The 26325-nt window shown below is 41.3% G+C and overlaps 1 protein-coding gene across 1 annotated transcript in view; it reads right to left on the reverse strand.

Annotated features, from left to right (window-relative positions):
- LOC133388029 (regulator of G-protein signaling 5-like) overlaps positions 1-25763 on the reverse strand; it is a 68425-nt gene extending 42662 nt beyond the window's left edge. Inside the window, exons 1-2 of the mRNA XM_061634089.1 lie at positions 25659-25763; positions 11939-12049 (exon numbers count right to left, since the gene is read on the reverse strand). Of these exons, the coding sequence (XP_061490073.1) occupies positions 11939-12049; positions 25659-25702 (155 nt within the window). The 5' untranslated portion in view covers positions 25703-25763. The remainder of the gene's footprint in view (positions 1-11938; positions 12050-25658) is intronic.
- Between the last annotated feature and the right edge of the window lie 562 nt (positions 25764-26325).

Consider the following 26325-nt stretch of genomic DNA (forward strand, 5'->3'; position numbering starts at 1 on the left):
AATTGACCATAACAAATCAAAAGTTGTGGTCTTTTCCAGAAGAAGATTAAATCACCATTGGCATATCACCGATCATCCTATACAGCAGGTTAAATCCTTTAGATATCTTGGGATGATATTTCATTCCTCAGGATCCTGGCAACCCCAAGTAAACAATGCTATTGCCAATGCTCATAGAACCACTAAGGCGCTTCTTTCCTTTTATTATAACAAAGGAGGACAGTATGTTACTTCCGCTATTCAGATTTTTGAGGCCAAAGTAATCGCCCAGCTATTATATGGTGCCCAAATAGGTACTTATAATGACTACGTGCCTTTGGAGGTAGTTCGGACAAAATTTTTGAGATCAGTTCTCGGTATTCCATCCTGTGTCCCTAACTCCATATTGCGCCTAGAAGCAGGTCTCATTATGATCGAGGCCTGCATTTGGTTGCTTAAATTTAAACTATGGCTAACATTGTTAACTGATGCTTTTTGCTCAAAATGGAAATAGTCTCTATCAAGCAAGTTATTATCTTTAGGGTTCTCTCTACCTATGATTTTGACATTGGGTTTCTCCAAAGCAAAATCCCTCATTTTCCAAAGAATTTATGACATAGAATTACAAGCCCATTTAACCAGGACAGAAACATACCCAGAACTTAGGTTTAATACAGGGTTATTTGCTCCGGCTCATTATTTGTTTAATTTGACTGTCCCAAGGTCTAGGAGGGCGTTTACCCTTGCAAAATTTAATGTATTAGCATCGACACTCTTGGAGGGCAGATTGCAAAAAAATCAAATATGACGAACGGAAATGCCCATGTGGCAATGATGCAGTGGAGTTGGTTTGTCATGTGTTACTCCACTGCCCTTTTTATCATGATCTCCGACCCATTCTAATTACACCAATTTTGCAGAGAATTCCTCCTAGACACGAAAGCTTCGCTGTGGGTTATCTTTTGTCTGATCACGTCTCTTTTGTGACAGCTACGGTAGCTAGTTTCTGTGCTGCCGCTATCTGTGTCAGGAAGATTGTGGTGTCTGCTTACCTTGTGCGAGATTCTCAGTAGCTTCTATTAATTGAATGTAATATTATTATACTCTGCTGATGTTGTTTGTTCTGTAAAATATTTCACAGAAACTGATGCTCCTCGTGGTGCACCTGACTAGTTAGATAAATTCCTACTTTGCTGAAATGTCAAGCATAATTTTAAGTCTTATAGGAAAAGTGGAAAGGAAAATGTTTGGTTTTTAAAGTGATGTTTTAGTGATAAATGTTGGTTTCATAAATATCTTAATGTTCTTGTTTGGTCTATGACTGTAATAAATTCTTCTATCTATCTATATTAATAGTATAATCAGGTAGCCTTGGTGGCACGGAGTGCCTTCTACCAACTTTGGTTGGTGGCTCAACTACATCCCTATCTGGGTAGGGATAACCTGGCTTCAGTTGTCCATGCTCTGGTAACCTCCAAATTAGATTACTGCAATGCACTCTACATGGGGCTGCCTTTGAAGACGGTTCGGAAACTGCAGCTTGTGCAAAATGCAGCAGCCAGATTGGTAACAGGGACCAGACGGTCCGAACATATAAAACCGATTCTGGCCCGCTTGCACTGGCTGCGTGTATGTTTCCGAGATCTATTCAAGGTGCTGGTTTTGACCTATAAAGCCTTACAAAGCTTGGGACCACAATACCTGATGGAACGCCTCTCCTGATACGAACTACGTTCAAGATCAAAGGCCCTCTTCCGGGTGCCTACTCCAAGGGAAGCTCGGAGGGTGGCAACAAGGGATAGGGCCTTCTCAGTGGTGGCCCCCAAATTATGGAATGATGTGGCTGATGAGGTGCGCCTGTTACCTTTTTGGCACCAGGTCAAGACTTTCCTCTTCTCCCAGGAATTTTAGCATTTAAATTTTTAAATTGTGATTTAAATTGTTTTTATAAGATCTGTTTTAAATTGTATTTGTTTTAATGTTTTTAGTTACTGTAAACTGCCCAGAAAGCTTTGGCTATGGGGCGGTATACAAGTATAACAAAATAAATAAATAAATAAATAAATATTATGGGACTAATTACTTCACTAGTTCGGGGGTGGGCAGTGAGCTGGCTGCTTGTGCCGTAAGAAAAAAAAGCTTAGGATAAACCTTAGGTGGCTCCCGTATGTGGAATGCCCTCCCCAGTGAGATGCACCTGTCCATCATTACTTTTAGGAGGAATGTGAAATCATTCCTAGTTACCCAGGCATTTGATGGCTGAAAGAGACTGATCCTGGCAATCTGGAGATCACTGGATGAAAGAGTGTTTTTATCTGTAACAGCTTTTATAATGCTTTTACTTACCTACATATAAATGTGTATATGTGTTTTTAGTGTTTTTAGGTACTGTAAACCGCCCAGAGAGCTTCGGCTATGGGGCGGTATACAAATACAATAGATAAATAAATAAATAAATTGTTTTTAGAATATTTTAAAGCGACTGTTTTCAGAATGTTTTAAATTATTTTTAGAATGCTTTTTGTTATTGTTGTTAAATTGTTTTGTTGATGTGTTTGCCCTCCTGGGTTTAGAAATTAGTGTTTAAACAAGTAATTAAATGCCTCTGTGATATATGAGAGACTTAAAGTTAATTTTACAAAAGGGGAAATAAAATCAGCCTGAAAATTATTTTTAAATTGATCCCATGGTTTTCAAAGGACTCTGGAGTGAGAGACTGGCTATATAAGTGCCTGTCAGTAAAACCTCAGGGTTAGAATAAGAGTTTTCTAAGAAGTGTGCAGAGAAAAGTAGTAACACTACTGCCAGGAGACAGTATTGATGCAGAGTATTAGAGTGGATGGATCCGTTTGCAACCTTGTGCAAAGCGCTGCTGTCTGCCCATCTATGACATTAATCATTAATCATTGTCATTTTTATCTGTGAAAAAACAGTCTCCCATCTCTACGGAAGATAAATCAGTTCCAGGAACTGGAACAAAACGAACACCAGTAGCATTTGATTCTGTTAGGAAAAAGAGTGCCCTCAATGTGAGAAGGGAAACTAGCTTGGAATCTGTTTCCAATTATAGAAGGCTCTGCAGATAGGCTGATCTGAAGATTGCATCACGATTGGTGTGGCTGTTATTAGCCTAGTTTTAACAATGATTAGAGACAGAAATGAGATAGATAGTGCACTTTTGTTTTTGAAAGCCATTAAAAACCAGGGGTGCTTCTGAAGACCTTCACTCCTTGTCCTGACAATGGAAACAGCAGTCCCACGTTGTTAGACAGTTGCCCCTCTGATTTTTTGGAAGGAGAGGATTCTGTTTTCCATTATTAGTACTGGAAGAAAAGTTTTCTACTTTGTTTTTGCTTTTTTTTTTTGCTATTTGCTGTTGAATTTGCTATTTTTCATATCATTTTGCTCACCATGCAGAGAAATTCCATTAATAATAGCCAAACTTAGACATGTGGTAAATAGGCAGGCAGCCACATATCTCATTTCTCTTAAATAACCGGGCAGCCTGATTCTCACGAGGAGGGCAGCTTGTGGGAAGTGGAAGTCTATCTCTTCAGAACACAAGGGAGTTTGGCTCCCCCTCCCACTGGGTCAGGAGCCTTAGGGGGCTTCCAGGTGGAGATCTTTTGTTAAATCATTACTGCTCATGAATGCAAGTTTTTCTCACCCATCACATGATGTTATCATCAAAATGCCAGCCCATACCTTTTTTTACATTTAATGTGGATTTTTAATAAAAAATATTATACCTCTGTAGTCACTGCTGGTGTGAAAGCTCATTAAGTGCATTGTGGGGGCTGAGCAGTTTGTTGTGTGAGGGGGGTGGTCTCTATTGCCATACCTCTATTTTTATTTGCTCCTCCTCACAGCCTAGCCATTTTGCTTCCAGCAGCCCAAATGACATGAATGTGCCTGTTTCCACCAACCAGCTACCCCATGCTGACATCATGTCAGAATTTCAACACTCCAGTTCAGAGAAGCCATTTTCTCAGATCTTAACAGATTGTGAAGCATTACCTTGGAAACTGTAATCACAGTACATACATTTGGATTTTAATAATAATACAGAAGTCTTGCGCAAGAACTTTTTATCAGAATTTCAGTATAGCGAAATATCAGTAATGGCATCAGGAAGGCTAAAGCTGAGAATGAGCTGAGGTTTGCGAGAGATGCTAAAAACAACAAAAAAGCTTTCTTCAGTTACATCCATAGCAAAAGACAGAGAAAAGAAATGGTGGTACATCTACACAATGAGGATGGCAAAATGATAACAGATGACAAAGAAAAGGCAGAAGTGTTCAGTTCCTACTTTGGCTCAGTCTTCTCCTAAAACAGACTCTCCTGGCAAAGGTGAAGTTGAAGGGGCAGGATTGCAGTTTGAGATTGATAGAGATATTGCATATATGTTTTTAGTGTAACACTCATGGAAATTTTTAGATATATTTTATAATTGTTATATTCTTTCTTTTTTGTTTGTATATGATTTATTTTGTTCTCATGTTATGTATATTGCTTAGAGATTTATTGTTCAGTTATGTTTACTTAAAATGTGAATTATTGTTTTTCTTGTTACTGCAATTGTAATCAAATGTAGAATTTATATTGATTTTTATGTTGTAAACCACCCAGAGAGCTTCGGCTATGGGGCAGTATAAAAGTGTAATAAATGAATAAATAAATAAAAATGGAGATGCATATTGCCCCTCCATTGTGTCTACTACTGTGAAACATGATAAGTAAGGGCTGATAACATTTGTAAAAAGGTCTTCCTTTTTTTTTAAGGTATGCTCACAAATGTACATCTGAGTGCATGCCCAGAGCAGAAAAAGATAGCTGGTTGTATTCAACATGGTGCAGATTCCTCCTTGTGCAATGGAACACTCTCCCCCCCCCCTTCTGCCCCTGTTTCAATCTGTTCTGGGAGTTCACCAAAACCCCACCCCCAGCAGATTTGGGGACAGTGAAGGGTCTGTGTGGGGGGGAGGGGAAAGAGAATCCCGTTGTGCTAGCACTAACCCCTGCACTAGTACAGTGGTTCCCAACCTGGGGGTCAGGACCCTCAGGGGAGGTCAGGAAGGCATCCCAGGGGGGTGGGAAAGAGCCAAGTGAAGAATTATTTATTAATTTAAAAAATAATTAATGGCTGGTTTGTGCGCCATCAACTTGTGAGCCTGCACTACATGTGCATGCAGCCACTTTTGCCTCCCCGTCCTTCCTTCCAGCCAGCACAGTCAGTTCCTGCCACACAGAGAGCTGAGCAGCACCCAAGCAACTGAATCAAGAGAAGGGGCCAGCTGGGCTTATTTAGGCTTCAGTGCCTCTCCCCCCCTCTTTTGTCAGCGGCAGTGAGAGAAGATTGATCAAGCTGATTGGCTCTGGCTATAGGGGCAGAGGGACCTCGTGAGGGGTCTGCTTGCCAAAAAAAGTGATGGGACAGAGCCCGGAGTGTCCCCCCACAAACACATACCTGGGCACTCTTTAAAAATTCCCTGTATAGTTTATAGTACAATGTATACATATCGACTCTCTTCATATTTAATGGCAAATCAAACTGCAGTAATCAGACCAGACTAAGATTCTGCTGAAGCTCTGAAGTGCTCACGTACTACCTTGGGCCAGCCACTAACTCTCAGCTTAACCTACCTCATATTGCTCCACTGAATTCTCAGAATCCTGAGGAGACCTGGTTAGGATTGCAGCCCATGTTCCCTTCCCCCCAAAAGTACTTTTTTTGGGGGGGAGGGAACATGGTGCTTTACTGGTTAAAAGAAGTAAAAACTTATGTCTATAATATAAGGACTTGGGCTGCAATCCTAACCAGGTCTCCTCAGAATTCGCAGAATTCAGTGGAGCAATAGCGATATGAGGTAGGTTAAGCTGAGAGTTAGTGGCTGGCCCAAGGTAGTAAGTGAGCAAAAAAAATGATGGGTAAATAAATTTTAAAAATGTAAAATTGCACATGCTTAGTGTATTTTTGTTGCTGTTTATCCCCTTCCTGCAGGCTGCTTTCCCAGTGAGACCTGGGACCTCCCATCCCTTGAAGTAGTTAAGGAGAAAAAAACTGTCTGTTGTGTAATTAAGTACATGTCTAGTTTGGCCTTAGTCAAGAGCCAGGGTTAAGCTGCAGTTATAATACAGGCTCCATAATGATTTATCTCCATAATAATTTTAATGCCTTAAATAACTGATTTAAATTGGGGGATGGATGCTCCCAGCACTGATGTGGACCACTTAATGATTTTTTCTTCGTAGCAATTGTAATCCCTTGGAAATCAAATTGTAATATAATAAAATACAATATATGAAATAAGAGAAGCAATAAAACATTAAATGTGATGGATATGCCATCTCTCATCTTCAACCACAAATCCATACCCACTCCATAGACCACTTGAATCAAACTCGCAGACCATTGGTGGTCCACGGGCCACAGTTTGAGAATCCCTGCATTATGCTTTCAGTGAATTTATCTTTGGTGACTCTGAAGAGGGAATATGTAAGTGAAAATTTACTTACATATTCCCTTACTTACTTTACTTACTTACATACTTTACTTACACACACATTCCTCTAGGATGCACACCTTAACGTGGTGAGGGCGTTTGAGAGTGTTGAAGAAGCTGAGAGCAATGCCGTCAGGAGTCTAGACCAAGAGGCTAGACTCCTAGCAGGGGCACCCACGGTGGAATGGTCAAACCTGAGACACCAGACTAAGATGCATCCAAACTCAGAGGAAGGCAATGGCAGACCACCTCTGAATACCTCTTAACACAAAAACCCTATGAACAGAGTATCCAAAATGCAACACGAGATAGTGCTGGAAGATGAGGGGCCTTACCATGCATTTTCAGAGTTAGGGCTTGTCCACATTTGAATATTGTTTTTGTTATGTGCTTTCAAGTCGATTACGACTTATAGCGACCCTATGAATCAGTGACCTCCAAGAGCATCTGTCATGAACCAAACATTATTTAGCTGTTAATCTCCTTTCCCCCCATTTGAATTAGGCTAGAGTAGTTCACACTTGCACCTATGTGAATTTGTATATGAGGAGCAACTTCCGTCTTTCCCGTTCATACCAGTAGATACTCCCTTTTGCATTTTTCTCCCCACTTTCCAATTTGTTGATTTTGTTATGCTGACTGACAAGGCATGCCTGCAGATAGCCACTTGGACACATTAAAAAAAATCCCCATCCAGTAAATGCATAAAACCATACAGTCAAGCATGTGTGTGTATATATATGTGTGTGTGTATATATATATGAATGTAATTGTGATTAACCAAACAGAGGTTTTTATTGTATTAACAAAACATTTCAGCTTCCGCCTTCATCAGCTGCTAACATACAAATGCTGTTACCAAGGTGGCAGTTATAGAGCTTTGAGGATGGAATGCTCAGAGGGGCTTCATTTGCAGAAGCTAAGTAGTGGTGGTACTGTCCTCCAGGTTCAGGCCATGGGGTGCCAATGTGGCCAGGGAGTAAATGCAAAAGTTCTCCCTTTTAGTCAATGCTGCTGGATCTGCTGGCATCTCTATTGCTGTAATGGAAAAGTCCAACAGGCTGTGACCCTCGATGTTAAAATGCTTTGCAACTGGTTGCTCCACTTTTTTTTGTCAAAATTGCCAACTTGTGGTTCCTGAAGCGCGTGCGTAGGTCAGTTGTGGTCTTTCCTACGTATTGGATATGACATCCTGGTCTTTTGCACTCGATGATGTAAACTATATTGCAGGACCTGCAGGTGATGTTCTGTTTGATGTAATATGTCCTGCCTGTCCTAGTGCTTGTAAAAGTGGCTGTCTCCCTGAGGTACACACAGGTGATACAGCGTTTGGAGTGACAAGGATGAGACCCTGGATTGGTGATAGGTAGCTTAAGCACAGCTCTCACCAACAGTCTGTGCAAATTAGGTGGTTGGCGAAATGCTATAACAGGAGGCCTGTTGATGGCTCTAGTAAGATGTTCAGAGTTTGCCAGCAATGGGTAGCTCTCCCTGATTGCTTAGTGATAGGGGATGCTGGATGGAAATCTACCACAAATGGAATCCGTTGCTCTCTGCTCTTTGACACCTCAGTATGATGGGGGAGGTTTTCTCTGGACAGAATGGAAGCTTGGTGGATGTTGCAATTGATAATATGTGGAGAATATCCTCTTAGAAGAAGGTGTTCTTTAAGTTCACTGATCCTTCTCTGGTATTTATCTTCAGTGTTGCAAATAAGTTTGATTCTCAGAGCTAAGCTATACACAATGTTCTCCTTTATATGCCTAGGATGGCAGGATTTCCAGTTTAAATAGGTGTGGGCATCAGTGGGTTTGCTGTAGAGATCAGTGGCTATTTTGTTGCTTTCAATGGTGAGAAGGACATCCAGAAAAGGGATGTGCAGACTGTCATTTGTACTATTAAATGTAAACTTAATAGAGGGATGGATAGAGTTGATGTAATTTTTAAATTGTTCCAAACTCTCTTTTCCATTTGTCCAGACCATAAAGATGTCATCAATGTATCACCACCATATAAGTGGTTTGTTGATGGCCTTTTTGAGGATCTCCTGTTCCAGTTTACCCATGAAGAGATTCGCATATGATGGAGCCATGCAATTCCCCATAGCTGTGCCTTGTAGTTGCAGGTAGTGTTCTCCATTGAATGAAAAGTTGTTACAAGTCAGGACTAGCGTAGCTAAAGTTGTGAGAACCTCTGTTGGAGGACTGTTCATATCTCTGGTGTTAAGGAACTCATTTAAAGTCTGAATCCCATCATTATGTGGTATATTGGTGTAATGAGATGTGACATCTAAAGTAGCTAGTATAGTAATGTTGTGGAATTGATACTGCTTGTTTAAAGGCTCAATTTTAAGCAAGAAGTCCTTGGTGTCTTTGATATATGATGGGAGGTTTTGCACCATGTTTTGTAAATTTAAGTCACTGTACAGAGAAATCCTTTCAGTAGCTGTGTTGTTACCTGAGACAATTGGGCGACCAGGATTGTTGGCTTTGTGGATTTTAGGCAGCATGTAAAACCTTCCAGGGGTGGGATTTGGATTAACAAGGAGATCAGCAGTTTCCTCTTTAAGAAGTTTCCTAGTTGTAAGGTTTTGTATAGATGTAATGATACAAGTATTGCGATCTGTCAAGAAAGCTATGTGTTGTTTCATCCTTAGGTGTCTTTGACCTTCTGCTATATAGTCTGTAGTGTTAAGTACCACAACAGCACCACCCTTATCTGCAGGCTTGATGACAACATCCCTTCTCATCTGAAGGTTCCTTAGGGCTATTCTTTCTTCTTTTGAAAGGTTGTCGTGAATAGGAGTTGGTGTGTGGTTGTTGATGACTCTGTTTATTGATAAGAGAAAGGTTTCTAGGACTGGATTCCTGTTAATGTTCGGTGTCCAAGTTTTAGGTGGCAGAAACTGTAGCAGAGGATCTCTATTGTAGAGGTCTATATATACACACACACATACTTGAAATAGTTAGGACCACTGGACAGTACATCTGGTGTGGAAAACTTTAATGTGCAGCTTTCTAGTTTTGGGCAAAATCTGAGAGATCAAAAGAAAATAAATACATCATCCAGGAGCATGATGGAAATAGCTAGGAGGACTGCTGGAAAAGAAATGAAAGCCTTGAGGAAGTAGCGAGAGAGCATAGAAAAGGAAGTAGTAGAAAGTGATGATTGATCCACCCACTCCAAAATACCAAAACAAATTGTCTGCAACCCCAACTGAAGCAATTTGGAGCTCAATTTCCCCCACTTTATTGGATTTTCCCCTTATTGGGTAAACCCAAATTTACAACGGAAAAGCCCTGAGATTGGTGTTTGAGGATAACGTCATATGGACTACATAAATTAAATGGGAATGCAAACAGCTGCAAACACACCATCAATTCCACTGTGAACAAGTCCTTAAATTGCGATTTTAGCCTCTCTCATGTGAATTATGTGCATTTTGATCCATGTTAACAAAAAATGGGAAAGGGGAACTTATAATGCAAAGGAAAATTCTGGACAGTGTAGGTTTTACATTTACGTGTGTGTTACAAATTTATTTCAGCAAAAAGTGTTGCAAACATGCTTTAAAGGGTCATGTGTTTCCAGGCCCTAAGGTTTTAGGGAAGACATAAAATCTCAGGGTGAGGGATCAGAATAAAAGGAGCAGGATAATTTCTGCATGGTGAGTTTTTGGTATCCATCCTCTATATCAGAGGTAATGAATCACTTTCTGCTGAGGGTCACATTTCCTCAAACACCTGTTGGGCCAAATGCCAGTGATGGGTTAAGACAACCCAGTGGTGGGCAAAACAAGAGCCAAAAGGAGTATTTTCTCTCATGCTCTTTTTGCGAACTCCTTTTATCCTCCTCTCCCTTTCCACCCAGCAAGTTGCTAGGAAAAGGACAGATCACTTGTGCCAGAGGTCTGTAGTTACTACTCAGAGGGTTCCCCCGCACTCCTGCTTCCATCTCTTCATCCATTTTGGCTTTCCTCCTGTTCCCCAGCCCCTGCCCTCCACCTCTCCCTCCACCCTCATGAAGTTAGACATGAAGTTCTCAGATCAAAGCTGACCTCATCAGGACTTTGTCCCCACCAACCTCCAGTCCCACAGACTATCCTTGAGCCCCCTGTGATGTTCCTGCTTATAGTGTAAATATGGTAAGTGCTGTTTATATAGAAGACATATGGTAAGTGGAGTGAAAGAGGAGGGGGAGTACATGAGCAGTAGAATGCTGGATGATTGGCTGAGCGTTTGAATGGCTGGGAGTATAAATGGAAGAATGACAGTTGAATCTGGGTGGAGGTCAGGAGTGTGGAGAAAGAGGGAGTTGGAGCTCTGATTAATAATAAGTCAAATACAAAACAGGAATAGATGAAACCATACGCTTGTGAAACATTCTAAAACTAATCTTGTTATTTAATAAATACTTATTTGGTTTACCAAAGGCCTGATCCTTGGCTGGGGGATATACATACCAGAAGGGAGGGCAAGGTAATTACCAAGGCTGAACAGAAACAGTATCTAATGGTGGCAGTGGTGAAGGGAGGAATAATAACAATTCAAGTATCCAGAGCAACCCAGAGTTGTATGCGTTATCTATAAAGATACAAGGGGGTTGGGAACAGCATAAGCACGCAGTCACAAAAGTAACCAGCTAGAGAGAGACTCAGGCAAAGTCTCTGGGAGTATTGGTTATAGGACGTGACTGGTGGTGCTGCCTAGCAGGGGGATCTAGTGAGATCTGTGCTAGAGAGGAGTGAGAAACCATATAAAGGATGGTCCGGACTGGTGGTATCCCTGGTGGTGCCTAGTGAAAGGCAGTAGCCACAAGCAGGTGGGAACCTGACAGGGAGAACCAGGGAAGGACGTCACACACACACACCCAAAAAAATCATGGTCTAAGCCTGAAGGGAAAGCACTGTGAGAAATTATAGTTTTGTGAGGATGCTGAGAATATTGATAGAGCCCCATAGACTCTTCACAGAACTACACCACCCACCATTCCTTTATGAGAAGCCATATTAGTTATACCAGCTTAGATTTATAATGCAAACATGCTCATAGTTTTTCTTTAAGTAGCTGCTATTACTCCACTGTCTCTAAATATATACCCATTTCTTATCCTCAGCTGAACTGACTCAAAGCATGGTTTTTTAAAGACAGTGGTAGATCTCAATTCATAACTGTGAAAAAGATAATTGTTACAGTTTACACATCTCTCCTTACACTTCGTGCAAAGTTCACAGAGGGTAGTGTAATAAGTAAGAACCTTCCAGGTCTTACATTACTTTTGCATAATATAAGTGACTTGCAAAAGTTCACCCACCCACACCTTTAAAAGTAATACTATAAGAAAATGGCACTCAGTAAAATGGAAAAACAAAAACAGCAGATAATTAGGTCACAGTGCAAGCTTTAAATTGTTTTTTCAAAAGTATATCTTAAATGGACCAATGATTATATTCTTACTTCTGGGCCTTTGCTGGCTTCTCCGGCTTCTCTGGGTAAGGGATAATTAAGTCAATAGCCGAGTCGGGCTTCTGCAGCAATGTGCCCAACTTGGTCTTGATCTCCTTGGCTCTAGAGGAAGAGATTATGAAAAAAATACATGAGTGCAGCTGCCTTTGTGTTCAGGGTATGCTGGGCTGCGACAGAGTACATTTACTGTAACTTATGAGACATAGATTTAAGTCACCTTCCTCCTACATTCTGAAATTGGAATCATTACCTCAGTTAAGGTACCATTCTTACCTTATCACCCCCTTTTATCTTGGGCATCAACCATTCTTCCACTGGTCACATCCACACCATACAGTTAAAGCAGTATCATACCACTTTAACAGTCATGGCTTCCCCCAAAGAGTCCTGGGAACTATAGTTTATCAAGGGTGCTGGGAAACATAGCTCCATGAGGGGTCTCCTACCAACTCTCAGCATCCTTAACAAACTGAAGTTCCCACGTTCTCCTCCTACTTAGTTGGCAGAAGGAGAGGGAATTATTTGTTTTTTAAATTTGCAAAACAGCTTTCCAAAATGTATTTTTTGTATTCATTTTTTATACTTATATCCCACCTTAAAGCTGAATGTTGGAAAATTCAGGAAAGATAAAAGAAAGCACTTCTTCAAAAAGCACATAATTAAATTACACAGTTTGCTACCATGAGATGTGTAAGGATCATAACCATAATGACTGTATACTATTTCCAGGATCAGAAGCTGCCTGCCTGCTTCTCAGTTGAATATGAGTGGGAGAGGGCTATGCTGTGGGCTTCCCATAGGCATCTGTCTGTGTCTGTGTTGGAATTGCTTTATAATATGTTTTGAATTTTTTTTAAAAAAAATGTTTTTAAAGATGATTTGTTTTAATATGTCTTTAAGGATGTTTTGTTTTAATATATTTTAAAGTCTATTTTATGATTTTTTATTAGTGTTTTTGGTGCTTTTGTTTGCTGCCCTGGGCTCCTACCGGGAGGAAGGGCAGAATATAAATCTAATCAATCAATCAATCAATCAATCAATCAATCAATCAATCTGGTTGGCCACTGTAAGGAACAGGATGCTGGACTGGACTAGACAGGCCTTCGATCCAGCAGGGCTCTTATTATGTTCCAACAAAGTGCTTGGGGTGTACGTGAAGGTTACCCTTTTTATCCTCACAGTAGCCCTATGCAGTAGACTGGGAGAGACTGTGACTGCTTTCACACATAGGGCTGATTGCGTTAGTTTAACGGATTAAAAAGGTAGCGCTTGTTTCCCGATTTCTAAAATCCCTTTCACACCGCAGTACCTCTTGTGATAAGGAACATTTCAGTTTTCACACAGCTTGTTTTTGTCCCTCACCCATGCACACTGTTCCTCACTGTGCAGGAGGTCTAAGATCTCATCCCATCACCATGAAAGCCCTCTCCATTTAGGATCTGACTTTTTAAATTGTTTTAGTTGTATCAAGACGTGTGTGTGTGTGAAATGCTGCTGCTATCTGCGCCAATGCCGGAATACCAATACAACGTTCATCAGGGGAAAAAACCCTACACGACTAAAGGGTGGGAACGCACTGCATGCTGGGATGTCTGTTACATGAGCAGCTGCAGCGAGCAATAAACTCCTGCAATCTTCCGGGTTCCCAGCCTTGCTAACAGATTATTTCTTGTATCATTTATTGCGGAAATTAGCGCTAAACTTGCACTATATTCCACTAGAATTCTGGAGCTAACTTGTGCGTTGTATGAAAGATCAAATATAATGCGCAAATTACCAGGTAAGAAAAATGTAAATGTACTTCCTTCAAGTCGATTCCGATTTATGGCAACCCTATGAATAGGGTTTTCATGAGGCTGAGAGGCAGTGACTGGCCCAAGGTCACCCAGTGAGCTTCATGACTATGTGGGGATTCGAACCCTGGTCTCCGAGATCATAGTCCAACACCTTAACTACTAGACCACACTGGCTCTCACCAGGTAAGAAATCGTCAGAATAATGGAATAAAGTGCAGTGTGAAAGCAGCCTGTGACGTGTCCAAAATTAGCTAGTGAGCTTCATAAGCAAGGAACAAACTCAGGTCTCCATGATCCATGTCAAACACACTAACTGGTACACCACCACAATGATTCTGCTATCTGTAATGCTCAAAGGAAGAGGGTGAGCAAGCGAAGCAGTGTAAGAATGAGGAAGACGTGTAGCAGCTATATTCTGTATCGGTGGCAACTGTTGTAGCATGTCCTTTACTCCTATGGGATTTTACCTTAGAGCCAGCTGGGAGGGTGAAGTAATGTGGGGAAGGCGGCTATGGGAGCAAGGAAGGGAGAACTAGGAGAACACGGTAGTAGGACCCTAGTGAATATTCTCAATGAGGTTTCTAGGTTTCTGAGAAGGGCGTTGCTGCTAAGGAGGATGTGGAATTATAACAGTATTTCCCCCATAAAAGTCTGGCAGTGGATTTTCCCCCTCACAAGCAAAGAATCCCAGCATGTATATACTCAAAGGTCTTATCTACAAAAGTCCTCATTCTCCCTGCAGCTGGTTTGTGAATTAGTCACTTCCCCCTTGACCCTTTCTTTTAAAATTATTTAATTAATTACTTCATGTTAATTTGCCCATAATCTTTTCATGAAAGTGGGGGAGGGATGGAAAGTAGCACAATTTCACTATTTTGCAATTGCTATCATAAACATAAAACTTAAAAATGATAAAAGATGCATTTTACAAATTATTAGGACCACAGCAGGGAAAAGAGTTAAAAACCCCTCCCCCCAGCCCAACCTGATTACCACCACCACCACCTGAACTGCTGTTTCCCTGTTACTCATCAGTCTTAAGTATTCTGTCCCTCTCTCCTTCCTTCCTTCCCTTTTTCTCTCTTTCTTTACTTTTTTCCTCTTCTTTCTCCATAGACAGGAAATCTGAAGAGTTCTTAAGATTGACCGTTATGTTCTTGGCTTATTAGACCCTGGAGTCAAAGTCTCACTCATCAGTCTCTTTGGAGGATGTCAGCAGATGCTAAGGCTGTTTCCATCATCAGTAGTTCCAAGAAATCTGTTCACTTGACCTGGGAAAAGCCTTTTTCATAGGCCAAAGGGTGGCTAAGTCCCCATGCTCCCTTTTGACCGAGGTGTCTCTGGAGTAAGGATGCTCTCATTAGAACTGCACATTGACAGTGTATCCAAACTGCTTCTCCCCCATCCTGCAATACTTTATATTGTGGGAGTCCTAAAGCATAAAAATAAATAACACACACAAAGCATAGTTTTGGTATGCAAGATTTTAGCATATAATTATAGCCATTTCTTCAACCCTTTTCACTGGTTTTATGACTGTGTCTGACTATTTTTGCCTCAACCCAGGAGAGATTCTCAGACAGATCCTTTCAAAACCAAGGGAAAACTGTTTGAGCCTTCCAAAGGGTAACTGAAACCTGGTTCTTGCTGATATGATAAGCCAGTGTCTTGCCTGTAACCCTTTCAGCGGCAGGTGGCTGGCCACATGACTTAATCTGTGGTTTGTTTTTTTAAAATCCATGCACATAGAAAACTAGAGCAATAAAAGTCTAGAAACTTTCTCCCTAACATGTAGTTTTCCATGTATGGAGGAGTATGCAATTGTTTTATCTCCTATCCACACAATGAAATGGTATAGCCAGATACATATTTTATCACTACAGTGAGAACTAGCCTAGGAATGTGCAAAGACACCCTACACACCTTGGTAATTTTTGCAAGATTTACTATAACTTTTATGGCTTCCCTGGAAAGTCCTAACATATTTTTGCTTGAGGAAGAACCCCCAGATTTCCTTCATATTTTGCTTTCGGCCAAATTTCTAGTTCACCTCTAAGACCAAAAAAGAGAACTCATCTTGCTGGTAGCCCTCGTTCTCACTACAGGTCCAACTTAGTTAAAGAGAACAATAGCACATGATCCTGTGGCACCTGACTTACTACATCTGCCTCTTTTGGAACTACTACAGTAAAGGCAAACTTTATATTCCTACCATTTTTGGAGCTACCTTGGAAGTTTTCATCCAAAGTGCTGAAACTCACAGTACAATGGTATAAATGTCCATAGGGCCGACACCAGGCATGACTGGGCCCTTGGGCACTAGCCTACCCAGGGCCTGTGGTGCCCGCCTGGGCATCCCACGTACCTGTTGCATTGCATAGTCTCACGTGAGTGACACGTGCATAGTGCGCATGCTGCCATCAGCTAAGATGGCGACGGGGCATCAGCCCCTTAGGGAAGCTGCCCGCCATCTTGGTTGATGGCAGGCATGAGCACATAGCACGCATGGCATTCACAGTGATGAGAGAGGTAGGTGGGGCTGTGGGGGGGGGCTTACTGAAATCCATGTGCTGTCTGTATTGTGGGGGGTGCCTGGGAGCTCCCTCTCCGCGATCCATGGCAGGATCAGGAGCCGAGACTGCTGCAGATCACAGAATGGGAGTACTACCCTCCCACCCTAAGGAGGGACCTTTCAGGGCCTCCTCTGGGCCACAGGGGCTCCCGGCCAGGATCTGACCTGGCCACCCTCTGGCGCTGGCCCTGCCTGTCCATGTCAGAAGTAAGTATTTTTGTGTTTAATGAAGCTTACTTCCAGGTAAGTGAGTATAGGATGGCAGCTTAGGCTTTGGTTTAGGGTTGGCATTGTGGAAAACAGGGTTCTAGTGCCTTTAAGAGCTGTATCTCCTCAATCAGGACCAGCAAGACATAGCTGACTACCCATGGTAAACACAGGACGGGGTGGGGTGGGGGGAAGAGAAGCACGAATGATTGTTCTCTAATTTTATGTTATGCCATGCTTACCACGGCAGCCGTTTTGTGACTGGCACATTCAACACTTTCTCAAAATTCAAATTGTGCCACTTCGTCCAAAAAGGCTGGCGATCCCTGTCCTCATTAAAACAAAGGCTCCTTATGTAAGCACAGCTCCGCTGCAACGAACACAGATTAATGACCATAAGCAGGAGAAGCTCTGCAAACTTATTTGAAATAACAGAGCTGCTGGATGGTGGCTTCCTGTGCTTCTCATTTGCTTGCATAGCACACAACTGAATGTTTCACTGGTGCATTCCCAGAAAGTTGGCCGTAGATTTCACCTCCGGTCCCTCTTCTATCTGCACTAGAGTTGCTGAGTCAGTTGTTCCAGCACATTAAATTACTGAGGTAGATAATTATTGCCATGTCTCCATGCCAGGAAAGGCTTCACCTGTTGAATTTGTTTAGGTGAGAGCTCACTGGTCATCAGCATCTCAGGTGGTAACAGGAACAGAGCCCAAAGATCAGGAGGCAGCAAGCCAGATAGGAGTTAGAGGTAAGTAATATAGTCCAGGTAAGCAAACAGTAAGGTTCCAGAGGCATCTGCTCTTGTACAGATGGACAGTGAGCTGAAGCTCAGTCTAGCAAGCCTTCTCATTAGGATAGGGGTGGGGAACCTCTGGCCCACGGGGCAAAATGTGGGGCACCAGAGTTTCAAATTTGGCCCGCGAGGTTGTTTCCCTAAATCTATGCCCACCTGTCCCACCCCACATATGTGATGGGGAAGGTAGAGATGCAGCTGCCGATGCCTTAGGGTGCACTTCCAAAGCACCCATCAGCTCACACAGGCAATGCTCATGGAAAACAGGCTGAGGCTGTTATCACCCATCAGCTGATGGATGGTACACTGAAGCTTCGTGTGCAATAAAGCACCATGTACAGAGTGCCCAGTCACCAGGTGTCATTGTGATGTCAGTGAATGATGGGTATGTGGCCCTGCCCACGTATCAAATTTGGCCCTCAAGACTATGATCTGATAAGGATCTGGCCCACAGAGCCAAAAAGGTTCTCCACCCCGCATTGGGAGATGAACTGCTCAGACTAAAGACCAGTTCTCCAGACTGAGACTTTATGGAACCAGGTGGTAGGCTACCCATCTGGATACTGAATCAGCTGACGGGGGCTATGGTTCAGCTCTCAACTCCTCTGGCAGACATGCATCCTGAGGCCGCTTTGGTAATGCAGGAGCCAGCTAAGCACTGGAGCCTAGCCACTGGGAGTCCTGGTTCAAGACTCCTGCTGCCTTGCTGTCAGCTATTGCAAAAGGGCCGGGCAATGGGTGGGAGAAAGGTAGCAACTCTCTGTTGTGCTGAAGATGCAGCAGGTGATCCCACATTGTTCCAGCTCCCTTCAACTTTCTCCCAAAATGATTACCATGTCTGGACAGGCTGGGCATGCCAGTGGGCACCTTTGTAAACAACCCCAGAACTTGGGAAAGTTACTTTTTTTGAACTACAACTCCCATCAGCCCCTGCCAGCATGGCCACTGGATTGGGCTGATGGGAGTTGTAGTTCAAAAAAATAACTTTTCCAAGCTCTGAACAACCCTTGGCCACTTATTGCTTTGGCAAGCAAAAATGTAACTGCTGCAAGGGGATAGCAAGCAAGATTGGGATTGTGGTGCATAGGGAGGAGGGTTTAGCCAACCCAGCTGCCACAGCCCTGATGAAACTGCTATTAGCCTTCCAAGGCAAAGTCCTCATGGGGGGGGGATGGATACGTCCTGAGCCACAATCCTGTTTAATTTATTTTCAATATTTATACTACCCACTGACAAAAATGTTCTCTGGGTGGATTATGATCCCCCTTACCCAATTGTTTCTAACTTTAAAAGACCAAGGGAGATTCAATCACAGTGCTCTCAATGTCTTGTCTTTTGGGCTCTGCAGTGCTGCAATTAAAATATAGCTTTCTTACCTGAGTGTAGGGATAGGTGAGAAATTGGATTCAAATTGCATTTCCAGCCAAATATATAAAATCTGTACTTTCCAACACAGCATGAGAACTGAAACAGAGCCATTCTTTAAAATTCGCACTTATTCAAATTTTGCAATGCAGTTTGCCAACCAACCAATGTTTACAAAAATACATACGATAGAGGAAAGTGTGCATAAAAATGAATATATGAGTGAGAATAACATGCAAAAATGCATTATATAAGAAATTAATGCACACTTTTGCAAGCAGTCAAAACTGCCTATAAAATGTGTATATGAGGAGAAATTTACACTAAAATGCCAGAGAACTTGCATGAGGATTTTTTTTTAAAATTGCAAATTGCTGCAGAAATGTGGAGAGCTGAATTTAAAACTGGAAAAATTAGAAACAGAGAACTGAAATTGAGACAACTTTCCATCCCTACCTACTTGAGCGAATCAGGCCTTATTTGGGTGCACAGTCTATGTAATGCTAGCAGCCGGCAACCTGTGGAAGTCTGAATATTGCAAGCATGCCCCATTTCTCCCATCAGCTAGATTAGTCATGTAAATAGAATTGTCTGTTTATTGTAAATCAGCAACACTAAGATGGTGCTGCCAAAAATGTGATTAAAATAGCCAAGTGTTCAGACAAAAGCTGAATGGTGAAACAAGAAAAGCAAAGGCAACTATAAAAAAAATGACATCCAAGGGCCCGGATTTTCCAAAAGCCTCCTATGGAAAAAAAATATAACATAATCCATCCCATGAGTCAGAAACGAGTGTCTGTTTGGCTCTGCCAAATTAAATGTCATTCACAATAAAGAAAGAAAATTGCTGGTTCTTCTTTCCCATTTTAAGGCTGTATTTGCATCAGCTGGTTTCCCAGGACATATTCTGGGAAGAACTGGTGCCATTCACACTAAATCTTAGGTGGTGACATGGAAACATATCTAGTGTCGAAGCTGGTCATGGCTTGCCTTCTTCCTTGTGGGCTTGGTGAAATTATCTGCCCCCTTACAGAGGTTTGGATTTGACTAGTAGTATAAAACCATAGAATGGAGACATGTTCCAGCTGTAGATCCAGAAGCCCTTTAGATGCCAATTTGTTTTTTCATCTTAAGGCAAAAAGATTCAAGAGGGCTATTTTTCCTTTTGTTTTAAGCTAGGACCTCTGTGGTTTTCATTGGTTAAGTCTTTATGCTGTTGTGTTATGTTTGGGTTGTTATTCCATTTAATTTAATCCTCTGATGAAAACCAGGCTTTTTCTTAGATTGATAGTTCTTGCCTTGTATGCTTTCATGTTAGGGACCCTGTCCTTGTTGTTTCTATTCTGTTTCTGTTTTGTCATGCCCTATGACCAATAAAACTTTTCAACACCAGCAATTTGTTTTCTTTAATTACCACGTCACCCGGAACACAAAGTTGTTGTCAAGCAAAGCCGGACTTGAAGGAGGCAGCAGCTGGTGTTGACACAGAGCAGGTGCAGGATAGACATGGGAGAAAGGACAGGATTAGACCAGGGAAGCATTTAGACTTGGCCACATTTAGAAATGGAACGATCTACGAATTTGGGTTCTCTCAGATACTCATTCTTCCTATCTTAAATTTGGTTCTCCACATTTCTGCAGCAATTTGTAATTTTTGTAAAAAAAATCCTAATGAAAATTCTCTGGCATTTTAGTGCAAATTTCTCGTAATAAATACATTTTGTATGCAGTTTTGACTAATGTATATTCATTTTGTGCATTCTTTCCCCTAACAATGTAAACACTGCTTGATCGGAGAACTGCATTGCAAAATTTGGGGAAGTGTGAATTTTGAAGGATGGCTGTGCTTTGGTTCTCATATTGTTTCGAAAGTGCGAATTTGGCTGTAATTAAATGCGAACTGAATCAAATTTCTTCCCTATCTCTAGCCATAGTGCTGCTCCCTGATATGGCAAACCAGTGTCTAGCCTACATTACTTCTAGGGATGGGCAAGAAATTTGATTCATTTAACATTTCAAGCTGAATCTATTAAATTTGCACTTTCCGAAACAATATGAGAACTGAAACACAACCAACCTTTGAAATTCGCACTTATTCAAATTTTGCAATGCAATTCAACAAGCAACCAAAGTTTACAAAAATGTGTATGTTAGGGGAAAGTGTACGTAAAAATGAATATGTGAGTGAAAATAGCACACAAAAATGCAATCAGATGAGGAGAAATTGCTTGCAAAAATGTATACAGTAGTCAATACTACCTACAAAAATGTGTTTATTAGGAGAAAAAGTGCACTAAAATATTGGATAATTTTCATGAGGATTTTTTTAAAATCACGAATTGTTGCAGAAATGTGGAGAACTGAATTTAAGATTGGGAAAATGAGAAACTAAGAGAACCAAACTTTACAGCTCTTTCCATCCCTGGTTACTTCACACTGCTGGTGAGGGCTCACACATTTTAATATTCTCCCATAGCCGCCCCCCCCCCCCAGCAAAAGTAACACATCAGAGAGAAGGCCAGGCTAGAATCCCTCTCCCCAATAGCTGATCAGCAAATAAGAATTATGTGCTCTTGAGGACAATGTCATCACCTGTTCCTGTACTTTTTATTAAACTGGATTGTTGTATTATAAATTATAAAACAATGATGTTTAATTTATCAACATTCTCTTAATCCTTCCATGCCCATTCTTCCACTTTATACTCTATAAAGATTTGTATCTGAAGATAATTTTAGAAAGTTCACGGACGCAAAGTTTTAAGTCTCCTTTCCTCTGCACCCCTTGAAAAGTCTCGTTGGAGGATCGGGGGGACACCTTCTGAACAATGGGGGATGGGGTGCAGGAGGCTGTGGAGGGAAGGGGGAAATTGCCAGAAGTTGGGCTTAGCTCCTAAGATAAGGGAGTTCATGGAAACAATGTTTCCCATCCCCTGTTCCCCCAGCAACCCCTGCAGTGCCCAGCATGGTTCCCCATCCCCAAAAAGACTTTTCAGGAGTTGCACATGTCTCCACGGGGGAGGAACAGAAGGGAAACTTTCCTTCCATAAACTTATTTGGAATCCAAACCAATATCTAGTTGGATGGAATTTTATTTTGTTTATTTTATATCTCTTGGTTAGAAAAATTTTTACTCTATAAAATCTGAAGATTATAAAAAAAATTTAAAAAAAACCTCTGAAAAAACAGTATATGGGAGTAAGGTAGCACAAAACAGCTAGTATCAAAATGTAAAAAAGGGTATTATCTACATGGCTGGGAAGAGTTCTGAAGGTGAGAAAGGTTGTGCAGTGCAGTGTCATGCCATGCAGGCTAAAATGCATGAGCAAGTCTCTGGTTCAAATATGATCTCAACCACAAACTGTGTAGGTGGCCTTAAGCATGCTACATTCTCAGCCCTAGGACCCCCCATCCCCTTTAAAATCCCTCCCCTTCTACTCAAATCCATGGGAGAATCTTTCACCTCATGAACTTGTCCCCCACAAGACAAGTATTTTCTAACTTACCTCTTTCACACCACCATGTCATCTTTGTCTTTGTAATCTGCATGTCTTTGATTGCACTTTAGCAGTCTTTTCTACCTGAACTTAAAACAGTGTTTCCACATAGCATGTAATATCGCATCATATTACCTAGCAATGCCTTTCCCTGTGGCAAGATCCTTCTGTAATGTTTGCCCCAGCAGTCTCATTCAGCAAAGGGCCATGCCAATGTTAATTAACAATGTTCTGTCTGCAGATTCAATGCATTTTATTACTTCATACTGAGCGGGGCTAATTAAAACCTTTCTATTGCTGATTGAACACCTTATTGTCAGTTTTGTTTCCTGTGAAGGGTAGAAAGGGAGGACCTTTCATTACAGGTTTCCTCATGTTTTATCTTCCAATTTTTACATAGTTAAATAGCATTATTATGCTATATATATTAAAAGATACATCCACCACCAAGGAACAGAAATAGACAATCACTGGGAATTATGAAAGGCTGTTCAAGCAGCAAATAAGAAGCTAATATAATCAGTAACCAGCCCACCCCTATCTACGATCTACAGGAAACTGGCTGAACTGGCAAACAGGTTGCTTTTAATTCAAGGTACAGGAGCCCTGACATTTTGTATTTCTCACTTGCCTGTTTTTTGCCTGTTCACACCTGACATGTTGGCGTGGTAACTATTTCATTACAACCCTCCACCAACAACAACATGTAAAAAGGTAGGAGAACTACATGGGAAATGCAAAATGTGAACAAAGAATGGTAATTCCAGAGAAAAGAGCTAATGTGGAAACAACCTCTGTCTCTCACATCACCTTTTCACCCACTACAGTGTCTCTCCTGCACCCCCACATTGTAGTTAGTATTTCTCCACAATCTTGCTGTTTTTCACCTCTCCCTTCTCTCTCTCTGGCACCTCCTGCCTGCCAGATGCATGTGCTGTTTGTGATGAGGCATCACCGCCACAGGCACCAGTGCAATATAGGTAGATACTGCCCTGCTGTGACAAGATTGTCATGAGTGCTGTTGAACATTCAAAAGCTGGTTGATTGTAAATACTAAGAATGACTGATTGTTAAGATGTCCAAAGCTCTTAAAAGAGGCATGCCATAATTAGCTTGCTATCTTCCTTATTATGTAGAACTGTTTTTTCAGGTAATACAAAAAAATTGTACCTATTTTCATCTAACAAATCCTAAAATATATGCACTTTTACTGAGAAATCCAAACTAATGTGTCAGCAATCCATAAACCCTATAAAGCCAAAGTAAGGGCTGCACACAGCAGGCCTAGAGATTCTCTCCCCCTGCCAAATTCTCATCCAGATATAGCTTGACCCCACTCCCGAACAATAAAAAAGGAGAAATCCTTGTTTTATTATTTATTTAATTCTTAAATGTATATCCCGCCCTTCCTCCCAGGGCGACAAATAAAAACACTAAAAGCACTCTAAAACATCTTGAAACAAAATATATTTAAAATATGTTTTAAAAAAAACATCTTTAGAAACATCTTAAAAACAGTTCTAACACAGACTGGGATAAGGTCTCCACTTAAAAATCACTTTTTAAAAAATCACTAATAGCCCTTTGTCACATTGGTTGATAAGAAGCTCTGAACTAGAGGTTCACTTTTAAATAGTGAGACCCGCAAAAAAAAAGTTGCATTGTGGAGTGCACTCTGTTCAGGGCTCCAGCAGACCTGGTTTCAGCTTCCCAGCCTTCTTTGAGAATGCTCCATTCCATTTACTCACACAGAGTTTTCTGTTTCCCCCTTCCCCCACTGCCATGCCACCGCATAACAGACATGGATCAAGCTTAATCCTCCTCACTAGGTTGTTTTGGTGGTATGTTTGATTGTTTTGTCTCCTTAGGTCTCTCCACCCCCCACCCCACCGGCAAGATTTCTTCTGCAAACCTTCCCCAAAGTCTGCTGATACTTTACTCTTGTGCATGGATGGCGCCATTTTGGCTGCATAAGAATTTACATAGGTTGCAAACCTAATCTTACTTACCTGGGAGTAAGCCCCATTGAATTCAGTGAGACTTACTTCTGAGTAAACTTAGTTAAGACTGCAGCCTCAGCTGTTAGTATATAGGATCGTTAGCATTTAGAATATTGAAAGCACTTCCTACATGATTCAGTAATCCTTACAATAACTTGTGGTAAGCACTATCATAAAATTTCTGTGAACTTTGAGAAATGATCTGTCCACCAACTGGGGTGTGGTCTTGGTGGTTCAGATTCAACCATGGGAGTAAAAGGAAAACATGTAAGCAAGGAGCAAATCTGGGAACCTTCTTGCCTCAAGTTTGTTTCATCAAGACAAAGACGTTTCTTTGCTCTTGTTTAAATTACAACCTATGTAGTTGTTTTTAGATGCTTATAACAATGTTTACACTGTTAACTCATCTGTTATCTTCAGGTTGTTATCTGGTTTATTGAAAATCCTAAAACGTTTACTTCAGTTTCATTATCCTGATATTTCAGGTGGCTGATTGAGGCTTGGAGCAGCAGAGTATCTTTCCAAAGACCATCCAGTGACCTCATGCCTCAGGGCCAAACTGAAGACATTTTCATGTAGACTGGCCTATACAAATGTTTTTTGATCAGCCAGTCATTTTAATCACTTTATACTGTTTTATGGCTTTTTATATTTTATTGTATATACTGCTGTACACCACCATGTTACATTGCATGTAATGGTGGTATATAAATACTTTTATATATAACATCAATAAATAAGATTAAAAGCAGGCCCATGTGCAGAACTGGAACTACCACCAAACCCATATAAAGTGGTGTGTGTGTGATTTAAAATGCATCAAGGATGAATAGAGAAGCTAAACCCTTCTCCCCCACTCTCCCCCACCTGTTATTTAAGACATTCCCCCCCTCCCAGTATGGGTTTAAGAATGGATGTAAATACTACTGGGATAAAAACAGCCTTAAAAATGTAGTTTTGGTGGAAAAGCAGAGGCACCAGGAGAACTCAGCTCACTCTTCCCACTCATGCTTTCCTTTAAACAGCTCTCCCCTGCCCCCAGTAAACAGGACCCAGGTTGAGACCTGCTACCGCTTCTATACCATTTGTCAAAATAACAGTTCACCTCTATAAATCCAAACTTTAATTTGTTTTCTGGTTTCATGCACCACAGGAAACAAATTACTCAGTTAAATATAATTTTCTGTTCTGTTAAGTCACTTAATTTCTCTTCAAATGTTAGTCAAGCTTTTAAAAACCATCCTAACACCATGGGCACATTCCACTGGGCAATTCTTCTGCACCATCTGCTCTAAACTGAATGGGAGTAGAACTTCCTATCATTTCTTTAGGCAGTTTTGATCCTAAGGACATATATTTTATATCTTCACTTTGCACATACATTGGCCAAGTCTCATGCTGAGAAACTGTTGCCGCACTGCCCTTCACTCCATCACCCCATTAATATCCCTGTTTGAAAGAAATAAACCTGTTCTCTCACCTCTCCAGACATGTGTGGGGCAAGGCTGCTAATCCTTTGCACATCTTGCTGTGTGGTTATTGTGTCCTTGATGTCAAGAAGATTGTGTGCAAGAAGTAGGCTGAGTCTCTCTCTGTAACGCAGCCTGCTTCTTTTCAGAAATATATAGAGACTGCTTTGAATCCTGGCCAACCCCTTTGGCCAATCACGTCCAATGTGGCGATTCTGAGTGGAGAAGCAGTAGCTGGTCAGGCACAGAACTCATGATGAGACAGAGATGTGGTCTTTCCCTTATTCTCTTTCTGCATTTTACAAGTTAGCTGCTGTTGTCTCAAGAATATATACATACATACATACTCAAGCATACATACATATATGTTATTGGGTGACTGCCAGATTCTTCTCATCTATGGCATTTTCATTTTCTTTGTTTTCTACACCACATTTTTAAAGTTACAAAACTGATGGCATTCTCATGGAATCACACGATTTAATGTCCATTTTAATGCTCTTAATAAACCTAGACATATAAACATTAACATCTACCATCAGCAACTACAATCATTTTGGATTCCTATCCTGTCTTCCTGTGTTCTCCTGGCATGAAATCAAACGAAAGGACTTTGTTGCAGGCACAAATGCAGTACCCCCTTCACAGCAGGACTGGGGTGCTGCCTAAAAAGCTGCC

This window comes from Rhineura floridana, chromosome 6 (assembly GCF_030035675.1).
Source record: "Rhineura floridana isolate rRhiFlo1 chromosome 6, rRhiFlo1.hap2, whole genome shotgun sequence".
In the NCBI taxonomy this organism is placed as follows: domain Eukaryota; kingdom Metazoa; phylum Chordata; class Lepidosauria; order Squamata; family Rhineuridae; genus Rhineura; species Rhineura floridana.